Genomic DNA, 26,143 nt, shown 5'->3' on the forward strand with positions numbered 1-26,143 from the left:
AATCCCGGTTTATTGTGCTGGTGCGTAATGAACATAACCCAGGACAAGCATCATGACTCCACTATTTATAAGGCTACTCCTATAGATCACATAGATTAGGATAATTGTCACTCTCAGGATCAGAGTTCACCCTCTCCATTCAGCAGGACATGCTGAGAATAGTGTCAACATCTTTAGTACACAACAACAATCAATCAATCAATCCGTAATACATGAATTGCTTCACTCATATGGTTATTAACGTACCAAACTCAAATAAATCAGTCAGTTTTAAAAATCATTCCGTTTCCAAATCGTAATCAAAACCCAACTAATTATCCAACCCAAATTTAGAATGACAATGTTTAGGGATTCACATTGGTCCGAACACTCAAAGTTAAAACCCTCAATATAACACACATCAACATTGGCAAATTGCACATGTATATTATTAATATATTATTAATATTAATATACACTAAAGTTTGGGGTCGCTTAGAAATGTCCTTGTTTTTGAAAGAAAAGCAAAAAGAAATTGTCCATTAAAATAACTTGAAATTGAATGCAACGCTCGTCTGATGAAGACAGAGTGGACCAAAGCGCAGCGTGGTACGTGTTCATGATATGTATTAAAATCTGAATGCTAGAACAAAAAAACTAAGCGAGAAACGAACAGTTCTGTAAGGTAACTAAAACTATACAGAAAACAACCACCCACAAACCCAGGTTGGAAAAAGGCTACCTAAGTATGATTCTCAATCAGAGACAACGATAGACAGCTGCCTCTGATTGAGGACCACACACGGCCAAACACAAAGAAATAGGAAACATAGAAATAAAGAAATTAGAATGCCCACTCAAGTCACACCCTGGCTCCCCCCACTTTGGTGGCGCCTCTGGTGCGGGGTCCCTCTCCGCCGACCCCGTACTGGGGACCCTCGTAGCAGGCCCCGGACTGGGCGCCCTCGTTGCAGGCCCCGGACTGGTTGCCCTCGTTGCGGGCCCCGGACTGGGTGCCCTCGTTGCGGACACCGGACTGGGTGCCGTCGCTGGAGGCTCCGGGCTGGAGGCCTTCTCTGGAGGCCCCGGACTGGAGGCCGTCTCTGAAGGCCCCGGGTTGGGGGCCGTCTCTGGAGGCTCCGGGCTGGAGGCCGTCTCTGGAGGATCCGGGCTGGAGGCCGTCTCTGGAGGATCCGGGCTGGAGGCTGTCTCTGGAGTGGAGAGACACACAAGAGGCCTGGCTCTGGGAGCAGGCACAGGACTCACCAGGCTGGGGAGACATACAGGCGGCTTCACTGGGCCGTGGAGGCGCACTGGCAGCCTCGAGCGCAGACCTGACACAACCCGTTCTGGCTGGATGCCCACTTCCACCCGGCAAATGCCGGACGCTGGCACCGAGCACATCGGCCTTTGAATGCTCAACCGAGACACAGTGCGCATCACCCCATAGCACTGAGCCTGACCAGTCACATGCTTGCCACGGTAAGCACGGGACGTTGGCTCAGGTCTGATTCCTGACTCTGCCACACTCCCCATGTGCCCCCCCCAATTTGTTTTTGAGGCTATCTCTCGGGCTTCCTTGCTAGCCGTGTTCCCTCATAACGCTGCCGCTCTGCCTTCGCTGCCTCCAGTTCCTCCCTTGGACGGCGATACTCCCCAGCCTGCCTCCAGGGTCCCTTACCATCCAGGATCTCTTCCCATGTTCAGTAGTCCTCTCTACCACGCTTCTTGGTCCTTTGGTGGTGGGTAGTTCTGTAACGCTCGTCTGATGAAGGAGTGGACCAAAGCCCAGCGTGATAAGTTTTCATGATATTTATTCAAATCTGAACACTAGAACAAAAATAACAAAATGAGAAACGAACAGTTCTGTAAGGTTCCTAAAACTATACAGAAAACAACTACCCACAAACCCAGGTGGGAAAAAGGCTACCTAAGTATGATTCTCAATCAGAGACAACGATAGACAGCTGCCTCTGATTGAGAACCACGCCCGGCCAAACACAAAGAAATAGAAAACAAAGAAATAAAGAAACTAGAATGCCCACCCTAGTCACACCCTGGCCTAACCAAAATAGAGAATAAAAGCCTCTCTATGGCCAGGGCGTGACACAGAAATACAGTGTAGACATTGTTAGTGTTGTAAATGACTATTGTAGCTGGAAACAGCTGATTTTTAATGGAATATCTACATAGGTTTAGAGAGGCCAATTATCAGCAACCATCACTCCTGTGTTCCAATGGCACGTAGTGTTAGCTCATCCAAGTTTATCGTTTTAAAAGGCTAATTGATCATTAGAAAACCCTTTTGCAATTATGTTAGCATAGCTGAAAATGATTGTTCTGATTTAAGAAGTAATAAAACTGGCCTTCTTTAGACTAGTTGAGTATCTGGAGCATCAGCATTTGTGGGTTCCATTACTGGCTCAAAATGGCCAGAAACAAAGAACTTTCTTCTGAAACTCATCAGTCTATTGTTCTGAGAAATGAAGGCTATTCGATGCGAGAAATTGCCAAGAAACTGTTTGCCACTGTGCACTACTCCCTTCACAGAAGTGCGCAAACAGACTCTTACCAGAATGGAAAGAGGAGTGGGAGGCCCTGGTGCACAACTGAGCAAGAGGACAAGTACATTAGAGAGTCTAGTATGAGAAATAGATGCCTCACAAGTTCTCAACTGGCAGCTTCATTACATAGTACCCGCAAAACACCAGTCTCAATGTCAACAGTGAAGAGGCGACTCTTGGATGCTGGCCTTCTAGGCAGATTTCCCCTATCCAGTGTTATTTTGCCCATATTCATATTTTCTTTTTATTGGCCAGTCTGAGATATGGCATTTTCTTTGCAACTCTGCCTAGAAGGCCAGCATCCCGGAGTCACCTCTTCACTGTTGACGTTGAGACTGGTGTTTTGCAGGTAATGAAGCTGCCAGTTGAGGACTTGTGAGGTGTCTGTTTCTCAAACTAGACACTCTAATTGCAAAAGGGTTTTATAATGATCAATTAGCCTTTTAAAATGATAAACTTGGATTAGCTAACACAACGTGACATTGGAACACAGGAGTGATGGTTGCTGATAATGGGCCTCTGTACGCCTATGTAGATATTCCATTTAAAAAATCAGCTGTTTCCAGCTATTATAGTCATTTACATCATTAACAATGTCTACACTGTATTTCTAATCAATTAGATGTTATTTTAATGGAAAAAATGTGCTTTTCTTTCAAAATAAGGACACTTCTAAGTGACCCCAAACTTTTGAACGGTAGTGTATTTATATTTGTTTAACACTTTTTTGCTTACTACATGATTACATATGTGTTATTTCATAGTTTTGATGTCTTTGCTATTATTCTACAAAGTAGAAAATAGTACAAATAAAGAAAAACCCTTGAATGAGTAGGTGTGTCCAAACCTTTGACTGTTACTATATGTAATGTATAAAATAACTGTTTTATACTATGATCCTCCCCTTATATGGAATGACCGCTGCCTTCATATGTCATTTTGACATAATCTATACAAGTAAAGACCAACCATATCCAATTTATCACATGGAATATGCACAGGGAAAAAAGCATCTGGTTTGCAAACACTTAAACAGATCTTCAGCAGATATGGTGAAAATTCTTGCAAGAGTTACGTTTAAAAAAAAGGAGAAATTGAACTGGGTTGGAGAGGCCTATGCTGCCACCTACTGTAGTAACAGCAGAGGTGTAGGCATCCTGGTAAATAAGAATATACCATTTCCCCTTATATCCCAGCACATGGACCAAAAAAGGCAATTTTCTAAAATTGAGTTAATGGTACTTTACATGGTGAAAAGTACACATTGATTTCATAGTATATCCCACCAGTGGCAAATCTGGTGTTTATAGATGTAATTCATACTTTAGCATGTGACCTAAATCATACATTCGATAAGATTGACTGACGTATTAATAAAAAAGGGAGCCTCCAAAGAGGCTAAAAAATGTTATCTCTACAAATACTTTACAGGACACCTGCAGATGACTATTCCCACCTACAAAAGACAATTCCTTTTTTTCTCAAGAGAAACGCTATTCAAGAATTGACTACATTTTTTTTCTCTAAAAATGCACTCAGCAATTTACTGGATAAAGAAAAATCATGCTTAATTACACCAATAGAAAATGCACTTGGCGACAGAATTTGGAGAATGAACAGCGCGCATCGTATAGACCCGAAATGCGTTAAATATGTAAACGAAAGACTAAAACCTTTACCATTACAAATGCAGACAGAGTGGATAGGGAAAAGCTGACCCCTGATATAATTTGCGATTCCTTTAAGGCATACATTAGGACAGGGTTTCCCAAACTCATGAAGCTTAGATTATTTGAATCAACTGTGTTTCGAATAACCTTTTCCTATTAAAAACTTTGACAGCTTTCAGCATTCCAGCTGAAAAAATACATTTTATGAAAATATTGTATAAATGTCCAAAGGCAGGGGGCACAAGACAGGGATGTCCCCTCTCCCCCTTCCTGTTTGTACTGGCAATTGAACCGCTTGCAGAAATAATTAGACAAGACCCCAAATGTAAACATTAATATAAACTAAACTTATTTGCAGATCTCCTGATATACCTGACCAAAATTGAAAACTCAATGCCCCCTTTGCCAAAAATATTTTCAGAATACTCTAAATTCTAAGGATATAAAATTAACTTGGAGAAAATGAAATAATGTTGATAGGAAAAAGAATAACTCATAATTTACAGCAATCCTTTAGGTGGACCACAAAAAAATTAAATACTTAGGATGCTTAAGAAGTCACAAAACACAAAAAATATATAAAGATTATTTTATTCCATTACTCAATAATATGAAAGTAGATCTAATTAAATGGAATAATCTTCCCATAAATCTTACAGGTAGAATAAACCTCTTTAGAATGACATTGCTTCCAACGTTTTGTATCTATTTTCAGTAATACCAATTACCCCACAGAAGACATTCATAGAATAAAAAGGAAAGTTTTACATCTACTGTACATAAGTCTGAGGGTGGGTTTTAACCTTTTGGACTTGGAATTGTATCAACTTGCTACCCAATACCTTTGCTTGCGACATAGTTAAATGCACTGAAGAGGAACAATGGGAACATATTGAAGATGTGCCTGCTTATCCCCAGAATCATTTTAAGTGTCTAATTTCAAAGGTTAAAGCTAAGAACATAAACAATGTAATTGTTAAGAATTCTATAATATGGAATAAAATGAAAGGTGTTTTACAAGAACCAATACCTCTCCCTAAAAACACAACCTTATGGAACAATCCTTGAATAGCTTTTCAGAATTCACAGATAAATGTATCCACATAATTACAACATTACAATAAAATATTCGGAATTATATTACTGTCTTTGTATTACTCAGCCTGACATTGGTCAAATGGAACATAGATTTGGAATTCCGTATTATCTCTCCAGAGCTGCCTCCATACTTTGAGGAGGAGCTCCAGGCTGTGGAGGCTGAGGAAGGAGGCACGGCCTTCCTGTCCTGTGAGCTGTCTAAGCCTGGAGTCCCAGTCCAGTGGAGGAAGGGCCGACTGCCTCTCAGGCCCAACAGGAAGTACCAGATGAAGCAGGACGGCTGTGTGTTTCAGCTATACATCCTGGAGCTGAAGTTCGACGATAGTGGTAGCTACACGTGCCAGGCAGATGGCGTGGAGACCACCGCCTCTGTGTCTGTGAAAGGTATGTGTGTGATTGGTTGTGTAATAGCACACACCTGCTGCATGTAGAGGAATCACACCTCATTAAGTCACATTCAGTGCAACAAAACTCCAAGAAGTATAAAGTATAAACACTAATATATATGTACACATTTTGAGAGTTGACTCTCCTCTGTGTCCAGTTAAAGTACTCATTGAGAAGAAGCCTCGGGACACCGTCATCATGGAAGGAAAGATGGCCACCTTATCCTGTACGACCTCTGACCTCACTACCCCTGTCACATGGAGACGCAACAACATGCCCCTACTGAACGGAGACAAGTATGAGAACCGTAAGGAGGGCAAGCTCAACCTGCTTCTCATCCACAATGTGGATCCAGATGACTCTGGGATATACTCCTGTGATACTGGAGACATGCAGAGCAGCGTCAATCTGACTGTCACAGGTAAGGACTTCCCATCATCTCGAGAGAAGTAACATAACCAGGAACTCAGGTTTATCTCATGGGGGTTACAGTATTCTGAATTCTCTGAATTCTCTCTCTGCATTACTCACCCTAATATTGGTCAAATGTAACATCAATTTTTAATTCCCTAATTGTTCCGTCTCTCCAGAGCTGCCTCCATACTTTGAAGAAGAGCTGCAGGCTGTGGAGGTAGAGGAAGGGGGCACAGCCTGCCTGTCCTGTGAACTGTCTAAGCCTGGAGTCCCAGTCCAGTGGAGGAAGGGCCGGCTGCCTCTCAGGCCCAATAGGAAGTACCAGCTGAAGCAGGACGACTGTGTGTTTCAGCTACACATCCTGGAGCTGAAGCCCGAGGACAGTGGCAGCTACACGTGCCAGGCAGGTGGTGTGAAGACCACAGCCTCCGTGGCAGTAAAGCCTCTCCCAGCCAAGACAGAACCTCCCAAGACAATGCCTCCCACAAAGGCTCCCACAAAGGCTGCCTCTCCCACACCTCCACCAGGGCCAAAGAAACAAGGCATGATCTGGGCATCCATTGTGGAGTCAGAGAAAGACCTGGAGCCTGAGGCAGAGACAGTGGTAGACCTACATGAGAAACAGTCAGTAAGGTCTATAGGTAAGGAGACTAAGGTAGACCAGCAGGAGAAACAGCAAGTCAAACAGACAGTAATAGCTATGGTGAGGGCCTCAGAGGAAAAAAAGCCATTGAAGTCTATGGTTAAAGAGATTGAAGTAGACCACATGGTGAAACAGCCAGTGCCCCCAGCGAGACGAGCATCTATAATGTCAGATACTGGAATAGACCAAGTGGTGAAACAACCAGTTCCACTAGTGAGACAAGCATCTATTATGTCAGATACTGGAATAGACCAAGTGGTGAAACAACCAGTTCCATCAGTGAGACAAGCATCTATAATGTCAGATACTGGAATAGACCAAGTGGTGAAACAACCAGTTCCATCAGTGACACAAGCATCTATAATGTCAGATACTGGAATAGACCAAGTGGTGAAACAACCAGTACCACCAGTGAGACGAGCATCTATAGTGTCGGATGTAGGGGTAGATGAGGTGAGGAAACAGCCAGTTCCACCAGTGAGACAAGCATCAGTAGTGTCAGATGCTGGGATAGACCAAGTGGTGAAACAACCAGTACCACCAGTGAGACGAGCATCTATAGTGTCGGATGTAGGGGTAGATGAGGTGAGGAAACAGCCAGTTCCACCAGTGAGACAAGCATCAGTAGTGTCAGATGCTGGGATAGACCAAGTGGTGAAACAAACAGTTCCATCAGTGAGACGAGCATCTATAGTGTCGGATGTTGGGGTAGAGCAATTGGTGAGGAAACAACCAGTTCCACCAGCGAGACGAGCATCTGTAGTGTCGGATGCTGGGATAGAGCAAGTGGTGAGGAAACAGCCAGTTCCAGCAGTGAGACAAGCATCTGTAGTGTCAGATGTTGGGTTAGACGAGGTGAGGAAACAGCCAGTTCCACCAGTGAGACGAGTATCAGTAGTGTCAGATGTTGGGTTAGACGAGGTGAGGAAACAGCCAGTTCCACCAGTGAGACGAGCATCTGTAGTGTCAGATGCTGGGTTAGACGAGGTGATGAAACAGCCAGTTCCAGCAGCGAGACGAGCGTCTGTAGTTTCAGTTTCGGATACTGGGGTAGACGAGGTGAGGAAACAGCCAGTTCCACCAGTGAGACGAGCATCTGTAGTGTCGGATGCTGGGATAGAGCAAGTGGTGAGGAAACAGCCAGTTCCACCAGTGAGACGAGCATCCGTAGTGTCAGATGTTGGGTTAGACGAGGTGAGGAAACAGCCAGTTCCACCAGTGAGACGAGCATCCGTAGTGTCAGATGTTGGGTTAGACGAGGTGAGGAAACAGCCAGTTCCACCAGTGAGACGAGCATCCGTAGTGTCAGATGTTGGGTTAGACGAGGTGAGGAAACAGCCAGTTCCACCAGTGAGACGAGCATCCGTAGTGTCCGATGTTGGGTTAGACGAGGTGAGGAAACAGCCAGTTCCACCAGTGAGACGAGCATCCGTAGTGTCCGATGTTGGGTTAGACGAGGTGAGGAAACAGCCAGTTCCACCAGTGAGACGAGCATCCGTAGTGTCAGATGTTGGGTTAGACGACGTGAGGAAACAGCCAGTTCCAGCAGTGAGACGAGCATCTGTAGTGTCAGATGTTGGGTTAGACGAGGTGAGGAAACAGCCAGTTCCACCAGTGAGACGAGCATCTGTAGTGTCAGATGCTGGGTTAGACGAGGTGATGAAACAGCCAGTTCCAGCAGCGAGACGAGCATCTGTAGTTTCAGTTTCGGATACTGGGGTAGATGAGGTGAGGAAACTGCCAGTTCCACCAGCGAGACGAGCATCTGTAGTGTCGAATGCTGGGATAGAGCAAGTGGTGAGGAAACAGCCAGTTCCACCAGTGAGACGAGCGTCTGTAGTGTCAGATGCTGGGATAGATGAGGTGAGGAAACTGCCAGTTCCACCAGTGAGACAAGCATCTTTAGTGTCGGATGTTGGGGTAGATGAGGTGAGGAAACGGCCAGTTCCACCAGTGAGACAAGCATCTGTAGTGTCGGATGCTGGGGTAGATGAGGTGAGGAAATGGCCAGTTCCAGCAGCGGGGCGAGCATCTGTAGTTTCAGTTTCGGATGCTGGGGTGGACAAGGTGAGCAAACAGCCAGTTCCACCAGTGAGACGAGCGTCTGTAGTTTCGGATGCTGGTATAGACCAAGTTGTGAAACAGCCAGTGCCACCAGCGAGACGATCATCTATAGTGTCCGATGCTGGGGTAGATCAGATAGTGAGATCTAAAAAGAAGATGGATATAGAAATAGACCATCAAGAGAAACAGCCAGTGAAGTCTATGGTGAAGTCTACAGTGCAGGATACTGAAAAACCCAAGATGGTGGAGGATGATAACGAACTCCATATCTCAGAGGATGAGTCCTTCACAGAGGCCCACACCCAGGTAACAGTCAACCAGAAGACCAGCAAGCCTGTAGTCGCTGTTGCTGGAGTTCCCAAGGGGCTACAGATGACTCAGCAAATTGACGAGATTGCACTTGACAGTGTCGAGGACGAACATGAGATGTTGGAAGCTGCCATCAAGATCCAGGCAGCTTTCAAGGGATACAAGACCCGCAAAGACATGCGGCCCATCTTCAAGCAGGTGTTTAAGAACCAGAGTGCTGAGACCAATGGTACCATCCAGCTGGAGTGTAAGGTGGAAGGGAAGCTCAACGCAGTACGCTGGCTGAAGAACAGCCAGGAAGTCATAGGAGACCAACGCCACCGCATGAACACCTCAGAAGATGGCATTTGCACACTGGTGATCATCAACATGTCTGCCATAGACACTGGGGTCTATACCTGTGAGGTGGTTAACAGGTTTGGTGTGTCCTCATATAATGGTAACATTACTGTGGGTGAACCTCAAATGCGGATTTCAGAATCCATTACTGTGGATTCTGTGGATTCTGTGGAGTGCGAGGGGATCTCCCTGTGGCAGACCTACAAGCTAACCAAGGAGGATCCCCGCATGACCCTGCAGGAGAGGAGGAGGGCCTCCCTTATTGCCGCCAGCTCTAGTAAGTCAAGTTGGAAACTTTATAGATGTCCTTAATACGTGACCTGGGTCATATGTAGTAATTGTGTTTGCATTTGCTAGGAGTGAGTTGTAGCTGTTTGTTGATAGACTGATATTCATCTTTGTCTTATTAAAGGGGCCATTTGTACATCCCCTTTTTGGACTAAATTAATTATATATTCCCATTGATTCTTGAAGAATGTAATGAGTAAATGACTCACGAGCTTCATTCAACTGTCGTAGCCCATCAGATCCCAAAATATAGGCTTTTTTACTCCATTTTGTAAACAATGCAATTGAAAAGAAAACACTTTATACAGGGGCATCATGCACCCAATAAGTCTGAGGGGACACAAAGTACGTGTGTCACGGCTTTCGTTGTGGGAAGGAGGAGCGGACCAAAATGCAGCCTGGTTGTGATTCATTTTATTTAAATAGAGAGACTATACACGAAATAAACTAACAAAATAACAAACGTGCGAAAACCTAAACAGCCCTATCTGGTGCAAAACACAGAGACAGGAACAATCACCCACAAACACACAGTGAAACCCAGGCTACCTAAATATGGTTCCCAATCAGAGACAATGACTAACACCTGCCCCTGATTGAGAACCATATCAGGCCAAACATAGAAATAGACAAACAAGACATCCAACATAGAATGCCCACTCAGATCACACCCTGACCAACCAAAACATAGAAACATACAAAGTAAACTATGGCCAGGGCGTGACAACGTGAGGATGACTAAGGGGGCGGTCCGTAGAGGGGCTATGTCTCCGGTCCGTAAGTTGGAGAATTCAGAAACAGCTTTTTCCTGCAATCTAGAGCCAAAATCATTATGTGCAATTCTATGTAAAACATATTGTCATTTTTCTGCATATGTTTTAAACTGTCTGTGTCCTCCTGACTGGTGTTCCTTTTTTTAAAGAAACTAAATATGCTTCTCCGTATCTCTGCTAAAATCTGGGTAAAATATTGAAAGAAATGTGAGTCTTAATTCAGTACATTTAGTTTATTGCTTGCTTTTCTAAGTCTACCTATCTTGCCAGCAGGCATGCCAGCTAAAATGGTTAGACAAGCTACTTATGAGGTTGGGAGATTGGGAACCGATCTAGGCTAGCTAAAACCAACTTCATACAATTGCTAAGTGGCTAGTGGTGTTACAAAGAGAAAAAAATATATCTTATTTTATATAAAAAACAAAAATACAGAACAAATCTGAGGGGGCACGTGCCCCTGTGCCATCTATGGGCATGCCACCTCTGCTGTATACCCTCAAAACATGGTTAAAACTATCATTTTGATCTCATCGATGGTCATTCCTTTGCATCCATAGCTCTGTCAATAAATTTGATTGTACTTACATTTCTCCAGTCCCATCCTTCAGATGTTCACCGAAGCAGTAGCGGGGTGACCGCTTTGTTGTTGTTGAATGGCAGATTGCCCCTTTAACTGACAATTATCATTTATTTTTCTCTGTTTCCCCAGTGTCTAGTCCCTCTGACTACGATACAGCTCCAGATTTCATAGAGCCTGTTGACATAATCCCCAAAGATCACAACAGGTAAGCCATTCAAAATCATAATTTAACATGTAACTATATCCTCCTGTTCTATGGCATTATCGTTTGTTAATAAGAAAATATATTCCCACAGGCAAAAGGAAGCCATTAAGTCAGAGGACCAGTTATCCAATAAGGAGGATGAAGAACAGAATGTCACATCTCAACCACCCAGGCATTTTAAGGCCAAAGGTCAGCCATATTCTGTCATGTTGTTAGATCTAAATAGTGAGTTGTTACCTTTTGTGGTGATGGTATTTCACATGTTGTACTGAATCCATTCACTTTAACACTAATGGCTGTAATGTAATATCATGCACATATAATGGGTTGCACTCTGCATTGTGTTGTGTAGAGTTGAGACAGAGTTATATAAAAAGAAAATAACAGGCATTAGTTCAATGCCTCTTAAATGCATCTGCACCTTCTCCAATAGGAGAAGACACAGTGATGATTAGACCTATACAAATATTTGTGCACGTGCACATGCATTGCATGTGGCACCAGAATTTGCATACCAGTGACATGCAGTGAGGTCGGTGGCTGGATAAACACCTACAGTACTCACAAATAAACATTGGTGGAGCCCAAATTCACCATTCAATAGATAGCTCCAACAAACCAGAGTTACATAGGCTATTAACCAAAATTGACAAACAATTTTCATAAAATGTAAATACCAATGTAGCCAAGAAACACAAGCAATAGCCTCTGATAGCGATCTATTTCATTGCTATCATCTGACAAAAACACACTGCTCAACTAAGTTTAGCGATAAACCGATGTAGCATCCACAGCTACAGCTGATAGGTGGTACTAAAATACCGATATATGGACACATTTCATCCGAATAATTTGCCAGTCAAACTCCAAAACCTTTCACAATGGATTTACAATTCTTCCAATGATCATGGCTACTCCGTGCCACGAGTGTGAAGGGAAGTAGCTGGCTAGCTAGCTGGCTAGCTAATCAAATGCGTGGCTGTCTGATCACAGACATCAGAAATATAACACAATGTCAAGGATACATAAAGTTATAGCTAGTTACAACTGAATAGCGACGCAACATTTTATATTACAATTAAACAAACCAATGCATGACGCAGTCAGCTAGCTAACAAGCCTGCTACACTAACTAGCTAGCTGCTTGGAAACAGCAATCAAAACAAGTAATCCATTGTAGTTTTAACACTCGGAAACATATTTACAACAAAATAGCAAATGCAACATACAGTTTATTCACAATGTATTCAGACCCCTTCACTTTTTCCACATTTTGTTACATAACATCCTTATTCTAAAATTGATTAAAAATATATATTTTTTTCAATCTACACACAATACCCCAAAATGAAGAAAAAAAAGGTTTTGAGACATTTTTGCTAAATGAAAACAAACAACTGAAATATCACATTTACATAAATATTCAGACCCTTTACTAAGTACTTTGTTGAAGCACCTTTGGCAGCAATTACAGCCTAGATTCTTCTTGGATATGAGGCTACAGGCTTGGCACACCTGTATTTGGGGAGTTTCTCCTATTCTTCTCTGCAGATCCTCTCAAGCTCTGTCAGGTTGGATAGGGAACATAACAACACAGCTGTTTTCAGGTCTCTCCAAAGATGTTTGATCGGCTTCAAGTCCGGGTTCTGGCTGGGCCACGCAAGGACATTCAGAGACTGTTGTCTTGGATGTGTGCTTAGGGTCGTTGTCCTGTTGGAAGGTGAACCTTCGCCCAGTCTGAGGTCTGAAGCAGGTTTTCATCACGGATATCTCATTCCCTCAATCCTGTATGGTCTCCTAGTCCCTCCTGCTGAAAAAACATCCCCACAGCATAATGCTGCCACCACCATGCTTCACCGTAGGGATGGTATCAAGTTTCCTCCAGATGTGGCGCTTTGCATACAAGCCAAAGAGTTCAATCTTGGTTTCATCAAACCAGAGAATCTTGTTTCTCATGGTCTGAGAGTCATTTAGGTGCCTTTTGGCGAACTCCAAGCGGGCTGTCATGTGCCTTTTTTACTGAGGAGTGGCTTCCATCTGGCCACTCTACCATAAATGCCTGATTGGTTGAGTGCAGCAGAGATGGTTGTCCTTCTGGAAGGTTCTCCCATCTCCACAGAGGAACTGGAGTTCTTTCAGAGTGACCATCAGGTTCTTGGTTACCTATCTGACCAAGGCCCTTCTCCCCCAATTGCTCCGTTTGGCCGGGCAGCCAGCTCTAGGAAGAGTCCTGGTGGTTCCAAACTTCTTCCATTTAAGAATGATGGAGGCCACTGTGTTCTTGGGGATCTTTAATGCTGCAGAAATGTTTTGGTACCCTTCTCCAGATCTGTGCCTCGACACAATCCTGTCTCGGAGCTATAATTCCTTTGACCTCATGGCTTGGTTTTTGCTCTGACATTCACTGTCAACTGTGGGACCTTACAGTTGAAGTTGGAAGTTTACATACACCTCAGCCAAATACATTTAAACTCAGTTTTTCACAATTCCTGACATTTAATCCAAGTAAAAAGTCGCTGTCTTAGGTCAGTTAGGATCACCACTTTATTTTAAGAATGTGAAATGGCAGAATAATAGGAGAGAATGATTTATTTCAGTGTTTATTTCTTTCATCACATTCCCAGACGTGTACATACACTCAATTAGTATTTGGTAGCATTGCCTTTAAATTGGTTAACTTGGGTCAAACTTTTTGGGTAGCCTTCCACAAGCTTCCCACAATAAGTTGGGTGAATTTTGGCCCATTCCTCCTGACAGAGCTGGTGTAACTGAGTCAGGTTTGTAGGCCTCCTTGCTCGCCCACACTTTGTCAGTTCTGCCTAAAATTTTCTATAGGATTGAGGTCAGGGCTTTGTGTCGGTCACTCCAATACCTTGACTTTGTTGTCCTTAAGCCATTTGCCACAACTTTGGAAGTATGCTTGGAGTCATTTGGAAGACCCATTTGCGACCAAGCTTCTAACTTCCTGACTGATGTCTTGAGAGGTTGCTTCAATATATCCACATAATTTTCCTCCCTCATGGTGCCAACTATTTTGTGATGTGCACCAGTCCCTCCTGCAACAAAACACCCCCACAACATGATGCTGCCAACCCCGTGCTTCACGGTTGGGATGGTATTCTTCAGCTTGCAAGCCGCCCCCTTTCTCCTCCAAACATAATGATGGTCATTATGGCCAAACAGTTCTATTTTTGTTTCAAGAGACCAGAGGACATTTCTACAAAAAGTACGATCTTTGTCCCCATGTGCAGTTGCAAACCGTAGTCTGGCTTTTGTTATGGCAGTTTTGGAGCAGTGACATCTTCCTTGCTGAGCGACCTTTCAGGTTATGTTGATATAGGACTTGTTTTACTGTGGATATAGATAATTTCGTTCTTGTTTCCTCCAGCATCTTCACAAGGTCCTTTGCTGTTGTTCTGGGATTGATTTGCACTTTTCGCACCAAAGTATGTTCATTTCTAGAAGACAGAATGCGTATCCTTCCTGAGTCGTATGACGGCTGCGTGGTCCTGTGGTGTTTATACTTGCGTACTATTGTTTGTACCGATGAACGTGGTACCTTCAGGCGTTTGTAAATTGTTCCCAAGGATGAACCAGACTTGTGGAGGTCTACAATGTTTTTCTTCTGAGGTCTTTGCTGATTTGTTTAGATTTTCCCATGATGTCAAGCAAAGAGGCACTGAGTTTGAAGGTAGGTGTAATGCTCCGGGTGTCGTGGGTGTGGAGTCAAACGCAGCAGACAGAGAGTGCAATGCTGTGCTCTTTAATTGCACCAAAGCACCACAGGGTGCTCACAATAATAACGGGCCCAAACACGGGGAATGAAAAATGTACAACTGAAAAATGCACGACCAGGAACAAAAACGTTTCCTCTACTACAGAGCCGAAGGTTACAATAATTAATCCCGCACAACAAACAGGCAGGCAGGCCGGCTGTCTAAAGAAGCCCAACTAATCATCACAAACAGGTGCTACCAATAAACATACAAGGAGGGGAGGAAAGACAATCAGTGGCAGCTAATAGGCCGGTGACGACGACCGCCGAGCACCACCCGACCGGGGAGGGAAGCCACCCTCGGTCGGACTCGTGACAGTAGGCCTTGAAATACATCCACAGGTACACCTCCAATTGACTCAAATGATGTCAATTAGCCTATCAGAAGCTTCTAAAGCCATGACATCATTTTCTGGAATTTTCCAAGCTGTTTAAAGACAGTCATTTTAGTTTATGGAAACTTCTGAACCACTGGAATTGTGATACAGTGAAATAATCTGTAAACAAAAAAATGAATTGTGTCCTTGCACAACGTTGATGTCCTAATCAACTTGCCAAAACTATAGTTTGTTAATTAACAAGACATTTGTGGAGTGGTTGAAAAATGAGTTTTTTTACCCCAACCTAAGTGTATGTAAACTTCCGACTTCAACTATAGATAGGTGTATGCCTTTACAAATCATGTCCAATCAATTGAATTTACCATAGCTGGACCAATCCAGTTGTAGAAACATCTCAAGGATGATCAATGGAACCTGGATGCATCTGAGCTCAATTTCAAGTCTCATAGCAAAGGGTCTGAATACGTATGTAAATAAGGTATTTCTGTTTTTTATTTGAAATAACTTAGCAACATTTTCTAAAAACCTGTTTTCGCTTTGTCCTTGTGGGGTATTGTGTGTAGATTGATGAGGGAAAAAATTATTTCATCATTTTTAGAATAAGGCTGTAATGTAACAAAATGTGGAAAAAGTGAAGGGGTCTGAATACTTTCCGAATGCACTGTATCATTTTATATCTAGCAAGACATTAACTATGTCTTACCTTTTCAGGTAAGACAAAGACATTCCCATTCCTTACATCTACAAAGCAAAAGTAAATGTCCAAGATACGTCAAAATCTCAGTAAAAATGTTAGACAAATGGACCATCCACTTCTCACTTTGTTCACGTGCCCGACTTCTAGCAGTGAAGTAGAGGGTGTCATGGTGATTGCTTGTGCACAGCTTACCCCAGCAATAGCCACACAACATGATTAGGCAATGGACATGCTCAAAATATGGAAACGGCTTGAATGAAGCTATTTCAAGCTAGGCAAAGCAGCTATGCCTATGCTGACCCTTTCCACTAACAGTGACTGGAGTCAGATGGTTGCTAGCATCAAGGCTTTTAATGGCTTTGAATGTATGGAAAGAAGGTTGAGGCAGTTGTAGCAAATGTTGAGATTAAGCATAAAAAGCACCAGAATCATTGAGAAAAAAACATTAGATAACAAAAAAACATCACACGTTATTTGGATAGTTCTGATAGTCCTTTTTTTTAAAGTTGAGTAATTTAGCAGACGCTGTTATTCACAGCGACTTAGAGGAGCAATCATGGTTAAGTGCCTTGCTAAAAGGCACATCAACAGATTTCTTTTCACCTTGTCAGCTCGGGGATTCGAACCAGCAACCTTTCAGTTACTGGTCCAACACTAACCGCTAGGTTACCTACCTCTACAGATGGTCATGTAATTTAACCCTTATTTTATCAACTTACCTGGTAAAATTAGAGTTAAATATATATGTTTAGCTATCTGTTGATAAGCAACTGCTTGCTAAGTTTACGGTTAGGTTTAGAATAAGGGTTAGGGTAAGGCTAGGGTTAGGGTAACGGTTAAGATTTGGGCTAACCCTTATCCCTTAGCCTTAAGGTAAGAGTTAAGTTTAGTGTTAGGATAAGGGTTAATGTTAGGGTTAGGGTTAGTAGATAGTTGATATCTTACTGATAGTCTGTGGAGCATCGACAGATGGACTATCCCAAATAAAGTGTTACCAAAAATCATATATTTATTTTCTTGTATTTAGCTTATCAAAAAAGTTGGTATTATGTTATTAGATTTTCACAAGGTAATCACTGCCTACCCTGCCTTCCCTGACTACACGTCACTGTATCATACACCATATAATACATTATAATATGAAGAATACCAAAATGATGATACAACCCATTGTAATTCTCAAACAGAAAAGGGTAACCTGCACTGAGTTATAGAAATAGGCATCAGTCCAATGTGTGTCTTAACTGCATCGGTGCCTATTGGATAGTAAAGCAATATCACTTTCAGTGCCTGACCAGTGAGAATACAATTCGTTTCACCAAAGGAAACATCTTGGCCAAAAGACTCAAATGTTAGGCTGCGCAGCTAGCATAGAATGCTAAAACAACACCGAGATACCTTCTCTAATAGAGCTGAAGACAAGAGAAAGTGAAATTGACAACGTTCATGGGCGATGGACCAAACCATTTTACACATTTTTGATCGTCATACTTTCTTATAACAGCTCCGCAAAACTTAGATGACAGATGCGGATTTGACAAATTATACACCATAATGCATGGTAAAATAACAAGGCAATAAAACAAGTATAATGTTTATTCAGAAACACCATCATCAACGCCATCATCCCGGAAACCCTAGACCCACCTGGACAAAAGGAATACCCATATGGGAACGCTGTTCATTGACTACAGCTCAGCGTTCAACAGCGCCCACAAAGCTCATCACTAACCTAAGAACCCTGGGACTAAACACCTCCTTCTGCAACTGGATCCTTGACTTCCTGATGGGCCGCCCCCAGGTGGTAAGGTTAGCCACAACACATCTGCCACGCTGATCCTCAACACGGGGGCCACCAAGGGGTGCGTGCTTAGTCCCCTCCTGTACTCCCTGTTCACCCACGATTCCAACACCATCATTAAATTTGCTGATGACGCAACGGTGTTGGGCCTGATCACAGACAACAATGTGACAGCCTATAGGGAAGAGGTCAGAGACCTGGCAGTGTGTTGCCAGGACAACAACCTCTCTCTTAATGTGAGCAAGACAAAGCAGCTGATAGTGGACTACAGGAAAAGGAGGGCCAAACAGGCCCCCGTTCTCATCAACGGGGCTGTAATGGAGCAGGTCGAGAGTTTCAAGTTCTTTGGTGTCCACATCACCAACAAACTATCGTATTCCTCCTCAGGAGACTGAAATGATTTGGCATGGGTCCCCAGATCCTAAAGAAGTTATATAGCTGCACCATCGAGAGCATCCTGACCAATTACATCACCGCTTGGTATGGCGGTACATAGGGTAGTGCGTACGGCTCAGTACATCACTGGGGCCAAGCTTCCTGCCATCCATACCTCTATACTAGGCTATGTCAGAGGAAAGCCCCAAAAATTGTCAGACTCTAGCCACCCAAGTCATAGACTGTTCTCTCTGCTACAGCACGGCAAGTGGTACCGGAGCGCCAAGCCTAGGTCCAAAAGGCTCCTTAACAGCTTCTACCCCTACACAACTGCTGAACAATTAACCAAATGGCAACCCGGACTATTTGCATTGACCCCCTCGTTATTGTTATTTTATTGTATAACTTTTCTTTACTAAAGTTGATTTAGTAAATATTTGCTTAACTCTATTTTCTCAACTGCATTGTTGGTAAGTAAAGCATTTCATGGTACCTGTTGTATTTGATTAGATTTTTTGAATAATCCCTAAAAAGGGACCTAATTGACCCAGTCCACTCTATAATCACTCTGCTCATTCAAAGTAAGAGTGGCAAAAGTACAAATGTAATATCTCTGGTATGTCGAAAGCTATCTAGAGTATTTCATAACCTAGGGAAAGATTACGGTGCTAACCTTTGCACACTTCTCTCACCACTTCTGAACGTCCCATCAGTACCTGATGCCATGTTGAGGACTCCATCCCCCAAACACTATCATGCCCACACACCTGCTGCTCTTACAGGCTCTGGCTCGGAGTCAGATTGTGACGAGGATAGAATAGAGGTACAGTATGGTTTGAACGTGGAGCCCTCTTTCAAACAATTTTGTTCTGATCATTTTTTGAGACAAAAAGTATACTTTTTTAAAATCTCACTAATGAATACAGTAACCTTATCATACTTGGTCCTTATAAACTAACATTTGCTTGGACAAGCAGTTAACCACCATTTTTTTACCAACCTCTTTTCCATAGACATTTGATATATACGTGGCCAGAGCTAACTGCAGTCCTCAACAAGGTGGCAACAAGGAGAGCTTTGTGTTGAAGGAGGGTCAGTACGTGGAGGTCTTGGACTCTGTCCACCCGGAGAAGTGGCTGGTCCGCACCAAGCCCTCCAAGACCACCTCCTCTCGCCAAGGATGGGTCTCTCCTGCATACCTGGAGAAAAAGAGAAAGGTATGAGGTCATCAGTATGTCCCGGTTGGGCATAAAGGATGAGCGTAAAATGGACAACGTCGACATGTTTTGACCATGCAAACAACCACGGTTTGTGTTTCATCATGTAAACAGGATTTGGCAGAGGTGATGATAACATTTCACCGTGCATTAATTCAAGCCTTCGCTGTTTTTTTCTTGTTGTAAAGGAGACATTCCCACAAATGAGAACACCACAACAGGAGCTGGATGTACCAGGGTCTACAGGGGAGAACTACAGGAGAACCTTAAGGTGAGTGAACAAATATTACTTGATTACAGTGTGTTCCGCATATTTGATTCACATCGTTTCTTAAAGACAACTGTCTACATTGCCTTCTGTCTTTAGCCAATTAATCCAGGGGCTGATTGATGGGGAGGAAGAGTTTGTGAAGGAGATGAAGGAATTCATGTCCCACCACCTGCACCACTTAGACACCAGCCCTCATGTCCCTATCAACATCATCAACCAGAAAGAAACCATCTTCCGCAATATAAAGGACATCATGGCTTTACACGAGAGGTCGCACCTGTTCTCTTTGTTGAGAGGGAGAGCTGGTTTTAGTGCTTACGTTTTTTACTCGTGTAAATGAAATGTAAGTAAAACACTTTAAATAAATACTGTCCTTATTTTCCTACCCCATACTCAGATCTATTCTGCCCAGTCTGAGTGAGTGTTCTACTGACGATGACGTGGCCATGCATCTGGTCAAACATGCAGTGGACTTTGAGAAGTATCTGCAGTACATGGTGGGCCAATCACAGGCAGAGGCCTGTGTCACTGACAAGACCATCCAGCAGTACTTCAAGGTATGCAATCCAATAATTTACCCATAATGCACAAAAATCGACCCCCCACTCCCACAAGAAAAACTATTTGCACTCACATGCTCCCAGTTTTCCATACTCGCATTCACGCGTATGGAACTTTGTGTTTCAGCAAAACATGGAAACACACCCTGAGCACCCGGAAACTGCAGTCCTTGATGTCATCACCTTCTTACAGAGACCAGTGGAGAGGATTCAGACCTACCAGGCCTTGCTCAAGGTCAGTGCTCATCATTTGATTCTAAGTGTCCATGTTGAGACCTTTCTGAAGCCTTAAGCCATGTATTTCTCCCTGTGTTTGTGTTGACAGGAACTGATCAAGAACAAGGCTAAGTGTGCGAAAAGCTGTCTTCTACTGGAAGATGCCTTCTCCATGGTGTCCTGTCTGCCCTGGCGCTCTGACAACCTACACCAGGTGTCTCTAATTGAGAACTACCCTGCCCCACTCACTGCACTAGGAGAACCTGTCCGCCAGGTAACTCACCCTTCCTGAACCTCTAGTTTATCTCCATAGAATGTCAGTCCTGAAAGGCTGAAACAGTTCCTAGTTTTCATCCTCTCCTTCTAATAAGGTACTAATTCAGCCCTGATACACCAGGTGAGTGCAGTTAAAGCTCCGGAACTTTGGCGACTACTAGGTATTTTTTAACCCTCCCACTTTGGGCTGGATGTATCAATATGTCGTTCATACATGCAAAATATATGACCGGAATTTATGTTTTACATCAAGCAATTCGAGTTGTAGCCAAAGAGCTTCAGCCCCTCGCCATTTGAGTGACAGCTAGCAAGATACACACACAGCAGAGCGAGAGAGATAGCAATGATGTGGTGCACATCTACACATCTCAGTTGCGGCGAAATACTATACATGGGCACCCTTGCACATTTCTTCTCAAATAAATTGACATTTCATAAAAAAAAGTTTTGGCCACCACACCTTGTAATAGAACTTTTAACATTGCAGAACCAATTTAATTTGTGTAAACTTAAATGTACATTTTAATTTAGAAAATAAAGACAAATGGCATAGACAAAATTATTGGCAACCCGGAGCTAGTAGTTGGTTGCACAGCCTTTGGCCAAGATGACTGCAGGCAAACACTCCTTGTAGACATCAATGAGCTTGCTGCACCTTTCCACGGGCAATGTGGCCCACCTTTCAGCAGCAAACTGCTGTAATACCTTAATGTTTGAGGGGTGCTCTCCACCAACTGCTGTTTTCAGATCTCGCCATAGGTTTGAATGTGTTTCAGATCTGGACTCTTTGCTGGCCACTCCAGAACAGTCCAGCATCTCTTCTTAACCAGTCCTGGGTGTTTTATGATGTGTGTTTTGAGTTGTTGTCCTGCTGGAAGAACCACACACTTCAATGGAGTCCCAGTTTTTGAACACTGGGTTCAACATTGGACTCCAAAACACCTGGTAATCTGCTGATTTCATGATGCCTTGCACACTTTCTTGGCCCCCAGTACCAGAGGCAGCAAAGCAACACCACAGCATTATCAAATCTCAAATGTTTGTTTGTAGGGAGGGTGTTGTTTTCATTGAATGCTTCATTTGGCCATCAGTAAACACAGCGCTGATCTGTATTGCCAAAGAGATCTAATTTTGTTTCGCTGGTCCACAGAACATTTCCCCCAGGATGTATGCTTGTTTAGGTGGGGGTTTTAAGAAGTTCAGTCAGCCTTTCTTGTGGCTGTAATGGTTTTCTTGTGGGGAAAGAGAGGCGGACCAAAATGCAGCGTGGTTAGTTTTATGCATCTTTAATAAAGATGAAAGTACTACAATTTACAAAACAAGGACCGTGACACAACCAACAGTCCTATCTGGTGCCACAAAGACAGGAACAATTACCCACAAAACCCAACACAAAACAGGCTACCTAAATATGGTTCCCAATCAGAGACAATGACTAACACCTGCCTCTGATTGAGAACCATATCAGGCCTAACATAGAAATGGACAAACCAGACACACAACATAGAATGCCCACCCAGCTCACGTCCTGACCAACACTAAAACAAGGGAAACACACACGAACGATGGTCAGAACGTGACAGTGGCTCCTTTAGCAGTAGGGTCTTTCTATGTTTACCAACGACCAAAGGAAGTGTTCAAAGAAAATAGCAACCAAAATACAATTTGTTCCATAATATAGAAAATACAATAACAAAGTGTGGAAACAATGTTTATTTTAGGAGAAGTATGGAATTATTTAAGAAAATTGCAAGGGTGTCAATATATTGGACCGCAACTATGTGATGCAGTACGGGGGGCACCTTTTGGCTCGCGAGCTCTACTTTCAGAACTACTGGCTAAAAAGTATATAAAAGTAAAGCATAATCTCTTTAATTACCAGGTCGAAACAAAAACCAGACGTTTTTTTGTCCCTCCAGGACAAGAATTGAACAGCCCTGGTTTAGAATATGCCAACATGCCTAAACTACCTGATCTGTACTGTAACAAACAGTGGAAGTTTGTTTCTCAGATGCTGATGGGGATACAGCATCATTGGAAGTTGAATGTCAAGGACAAAGCTTAAAATGTGCCATGTCGATCTCGCATTGGTGCAGAAATTAGCTCACTCATGTTTTCTTCATCAATAATCCAGTTTCTCCTGAAGCTTTCATCCCACATCTCTCCTCCTCCCAGGGTCCTTTCACTGTGTGGGAGGAGTCTCCCGAGATCAAGACGTCCTCCAGGGGCCACCAGAGGCAGGTGTTCCTCTTCAAGGACTGTGTCTTGCTGTGTAAGCTCAAGAGAGACCCTGGCATGAACTCTGACACCTATGCCTTCAAGAACAAGATGAAGGTGAAAACCTGCCCTTTGAACTTTGCCCCAGTCAATGAAAATGCATAGTCCAATTCCTCTGTGCCAAGCTTATGTTACCAACCTGGGTTCGAATCCAGGTCTCCTGTGAGCCACAAGATTGTGTTACCTCTTGGAGATAAAAACCTAAGCATTAGCTTGGGGAGATAACACACGTAGTAAGTCAAGGCTATTCACCACATTTAGTATGGTTTCTCCGAACCATCTCCATGACACACAGAGTGCCTTCCTTGTAATATTAACTTACTAACTCCCCTTCCCCAGCTGAATGATGTGGAGGTGAAGGAGACTGTGGGGGGAGAGGAGAAGTCCTGGGGGCTGTGGCACGAGCACCGGGGCTCAGTGAGGAGGTACACACTGCAGGGCCGCTCCTCCGTGCTCAAGCTGTCCTGGCTCAAAGACCTGCGAGAGCTGCAGCAACGCTCCAGCCTGACTGCCAGCAGTGAGTTCCTCTATGGCTGTCTTTTGGCACTGTCCATTGTTAAGTTTGTCTAATACACTTAGAAAAAAAGGGCTCCAAAAGGGTTTCTTCAGCTGTCTCCATAAGAGAACACTGATTGGTTCAAGGTAAACCATTTTGGGTTCCATGGGGAAAGGGTTCTACATGGTTCTACTTGGGGAGAGCCGAAGAACCCTCTCAGGTTCTAGATAACACCTTTTTTTCTAAGAGTGTACGAACACTGGCTTTATCTTCTGTTAACTCTGTCCAGCATGAACTCTATCCACTGTTGGATTTGGGCAGCACTAGATGTATTTTTCCTTATCTCTTCCCAATATTACAGTAGTCATGTGTGTGTTTCTGTAGGTCCACCAGAGTTTGAAGTTCTCCTGGCTGACTGCACCACAAAGATCGGGCAGACAATCAAGTTGGCCTGCAAAGTCACAGGAACACCCAAACCAGTGGTCAGCTGGTACCAAGGTATACAAACCAGATGGCTTGCATAGGGTTTGTTCATTTTTAGTTGTTTATAGCAAATAGTTGAACCATATAGATTTGAGCTTTAGACTAGTTAGCCAGCCATTCGGGAGTAGTGTGGAAGTTCAGGGAGTACAACCTTGTGTACCAAATTTAGCAAGCAGAATGAGGTATGTCCTGTTCTTTAACAGCAGTACGATCTCTGACGCTCTGATATGACATCACCTCTCTAGATGGCCTGGCCCTAGAGGATGGCCCGCACCACATCATCACTGCAGACCGGGCGGGCACCTGCTGTCTCATCATGGATGGGGTCACTCCTGAGGACTCTGGACAGTACTTGTGCTACGCTTCCAGCTCTGTGGGCCATGCTAGCACACTGGCCAAGATAGTGGTGGATGGTGAGTCCACTTTCATTTACAGTAGCTCTGGTGCTGAACTAAACAACCACAGCCCGGGATAACAGAGCATTGGTCTCCCTCACTCATTTCATGTTAATGAATATTAGGGCTAAAGAACACTAAAATACAACAAACATAGCCATATGATTGTACTCTCTAACATGTTACGGTATACTACATGGCATATTGTGCAAAGGTAATGCGTAGAGTGAACGAACTCATTATTTCCTGTCCTACAGCACCCCCCAGATTCCTTACCAGGCTGCAGAGTGTATGTCTGCTGGAGGGAGAGGACATCAAGTTCAGCTGTTCCACACACAGTACTCCTTTACCCAGAGTCAGGTATAGTACAGTAAACTGGACAGGATTTACTGTATCCCCTACAATGTCATGGGAACCTGGCTAGTACCTGCTTGATTCCCATTAAGATCGTCCCACATGTTGTTATTTGGTTGTGTGCCCTGGCATGTTTATGACAGTTGGTTTAAGGATGGCAGAGAGCTGACAGACCAGGGGAAGTACCACATAGAGAGTGATGCCCGCAGTGGGATCCTCACGCTCACCATCATGAACCCTGGAGAGACAGACCTGGGACAGTATAAGTGTGAGGTAGGCCTACAGTACATGTATGAAACCCTGTACTTCATATGTAATAATTGTTCCTAACATACAGGTAATAGCAATAATAATAACAATAATACATTATATAAAACCCTATAAAAAAAGAACAAGGACATCGTACAGCAAAGAGTGGAAAAAACTAAACGGAGATTAAACAATTCGAATGAAACAAAAAATTACTTATCTTAAACTAGGACTGAGTAAGGGGGCTAGCTAAGCTGAGGGAAAAGATAGGTTTGAGTTCGGGCTTTGAAAGTGGTGATGTAGTCAGAGTTGCGGGTGGCTGGGGTGAGAGAGTTCCAGAGTTTGGGGGCAGTGGCGCTGAATGGCCGGTCCCCCATGGTGCACAGTACAGGTATAACATTGAAGGTACAATATACTGTTGCTGTTCTTTATAGCAATGCATTCTTTGAGCTTTTGTGCACTGCTATAAAACAGTGCCGTTTTAAGATGTGAAATCCTGTCATGTTTTAGCTGTGGAACAAGTTGGGCAGTGCCAAGAGTAAAGCAGACATGTGCTCCGCCTTTGCACAAGTGATGGACAGTGAGCCTGACCAACCACAGGCCATCTTGAACCAAGGTACAGTAGGAGAGTTCCCTCCACCAAATCAAGGTAAATGTCCACCTCGGAGTCAGGTCACAGGTTTTGAGAAGAAGGCTACAGTAGAGATTTTCATCTTTAGTGTCCACATGTTCTACACTATAAGACATGATGACAGTCTAATACAATCTAGGACAAGGACCCCATAGGTCTAACTCTTTTCTGATATCTAATTAGAGACAAGGGAAAATATTGTTTTCATCACAGTTTTATTCTGTGGACAATACAAGCTCAGTGTTAACTGAAGAGGGATCAGAAAAGCACATGCCATGGTCCTTACTTAGTTTCACCTCACCTCACCTCACTTTCACCTACTTTACCTCAGATCACTTTACTTCACCTCACTTTATCTCTGTTTTCATGCTGTCAGTCGTCATTGCCATTCCTCGTGTTCAATTTGGATTGTCTCA

The 26,143-nt window shown here is 43.5% G+C and overlaps 1 protein-coding gene across 1 annotated transcript in view; it reads left to right on the forward strand.

Annotated features, from left to right (window-relative positions):
- The window catches only part of LOC135511428 (obscurin-like), a gene marked incomplete at its 5' end in the record, with an annotated part of 63,840 nt that extends 37,958 nt beyond the window's left edge, over positions 1-25,882 (forward strand). Inside the window, 20 exons of the mRNA XM_064932936.1 lie at positions 798-1,370; positions 5,429-5,695; positions 5,856-6,119; positions 6,289-9,744; positions 11,238-11,313; positions 11,405-11,502; positions 19,016-19,125; positions 19,316-19,519; positions 19,708-19,790; positions 19,887-20,060; positions 20,188-20,347; positions 20,478-20,585; positions 20,676-20,840; positions 23,018-23,176; positions 23,459-23,636; positions 24,000-24,113; positions 24,344-24,511; positions 24,751-24,853; positions 24,991-25,120; positions 25,607-25,882. Coding sequence (XP_064789008.1) covers positions 798-1,370; positions 5,429-5,695; positions 5,856-6,119; positions 6,289-9,744; positions 11,238-11,313; positions 11,405-11,502; positions 19,016-19,125; positions 19,316-19,519; positions 19,708-19,790; positions 19,887-20,060; positions 20,188-20,347; positions 20,478-20,585; positions 20,676-20,840; positions 23,018-23,176; positions 23,459-23,636; positions 24,000-24,113; positions 24,344-24,511; positions 24,751-24,853; positions 24,991-25,120; positions 25,607-25,882 — 6,866 coding nt within the window. The remainder of the gene's footprint in view (positions 1-797; positions 1,371-5,428; positions 5,696-5,855; positions 6,120-6,288; positions 9,745-11,237; positions 11,314-11,404; positions 11,503-19,015; positions 19,126-19,315; positions 19,520-19,707; positions 19,791-19,886; positions 20,061-20,187; positions 20,348-20,477; positions 20,586-20,675; positions 20,841-23,017; positions 23,177-23,458; positions 23,637-23,999; positions 24,114-24,343; positions 24,512-24,750; positions 24,854-24,990; positions 25,121-25,606) is intronic.
- Positions 25,883-26,143: the final 261 nt, after the last annotated feature.

Source organism: Oncorhynchus masou, chromosome 24 (genome assembly GCF_036934945.1).
Source record: "Oncorhynchus masou masou isolate Uvic2021 chromosome 24, UVic_Omas_1.1, whole genome shotgun sequence".
In the NCBI taxonomy this organism is placed as follows: domain Eukaryota; kingdom Metazoa; phylum Chordata; class Actinopteri; order Salmoniformes; family Salmonidae; genus Oncorhynchus; species Oncorhynchus masou.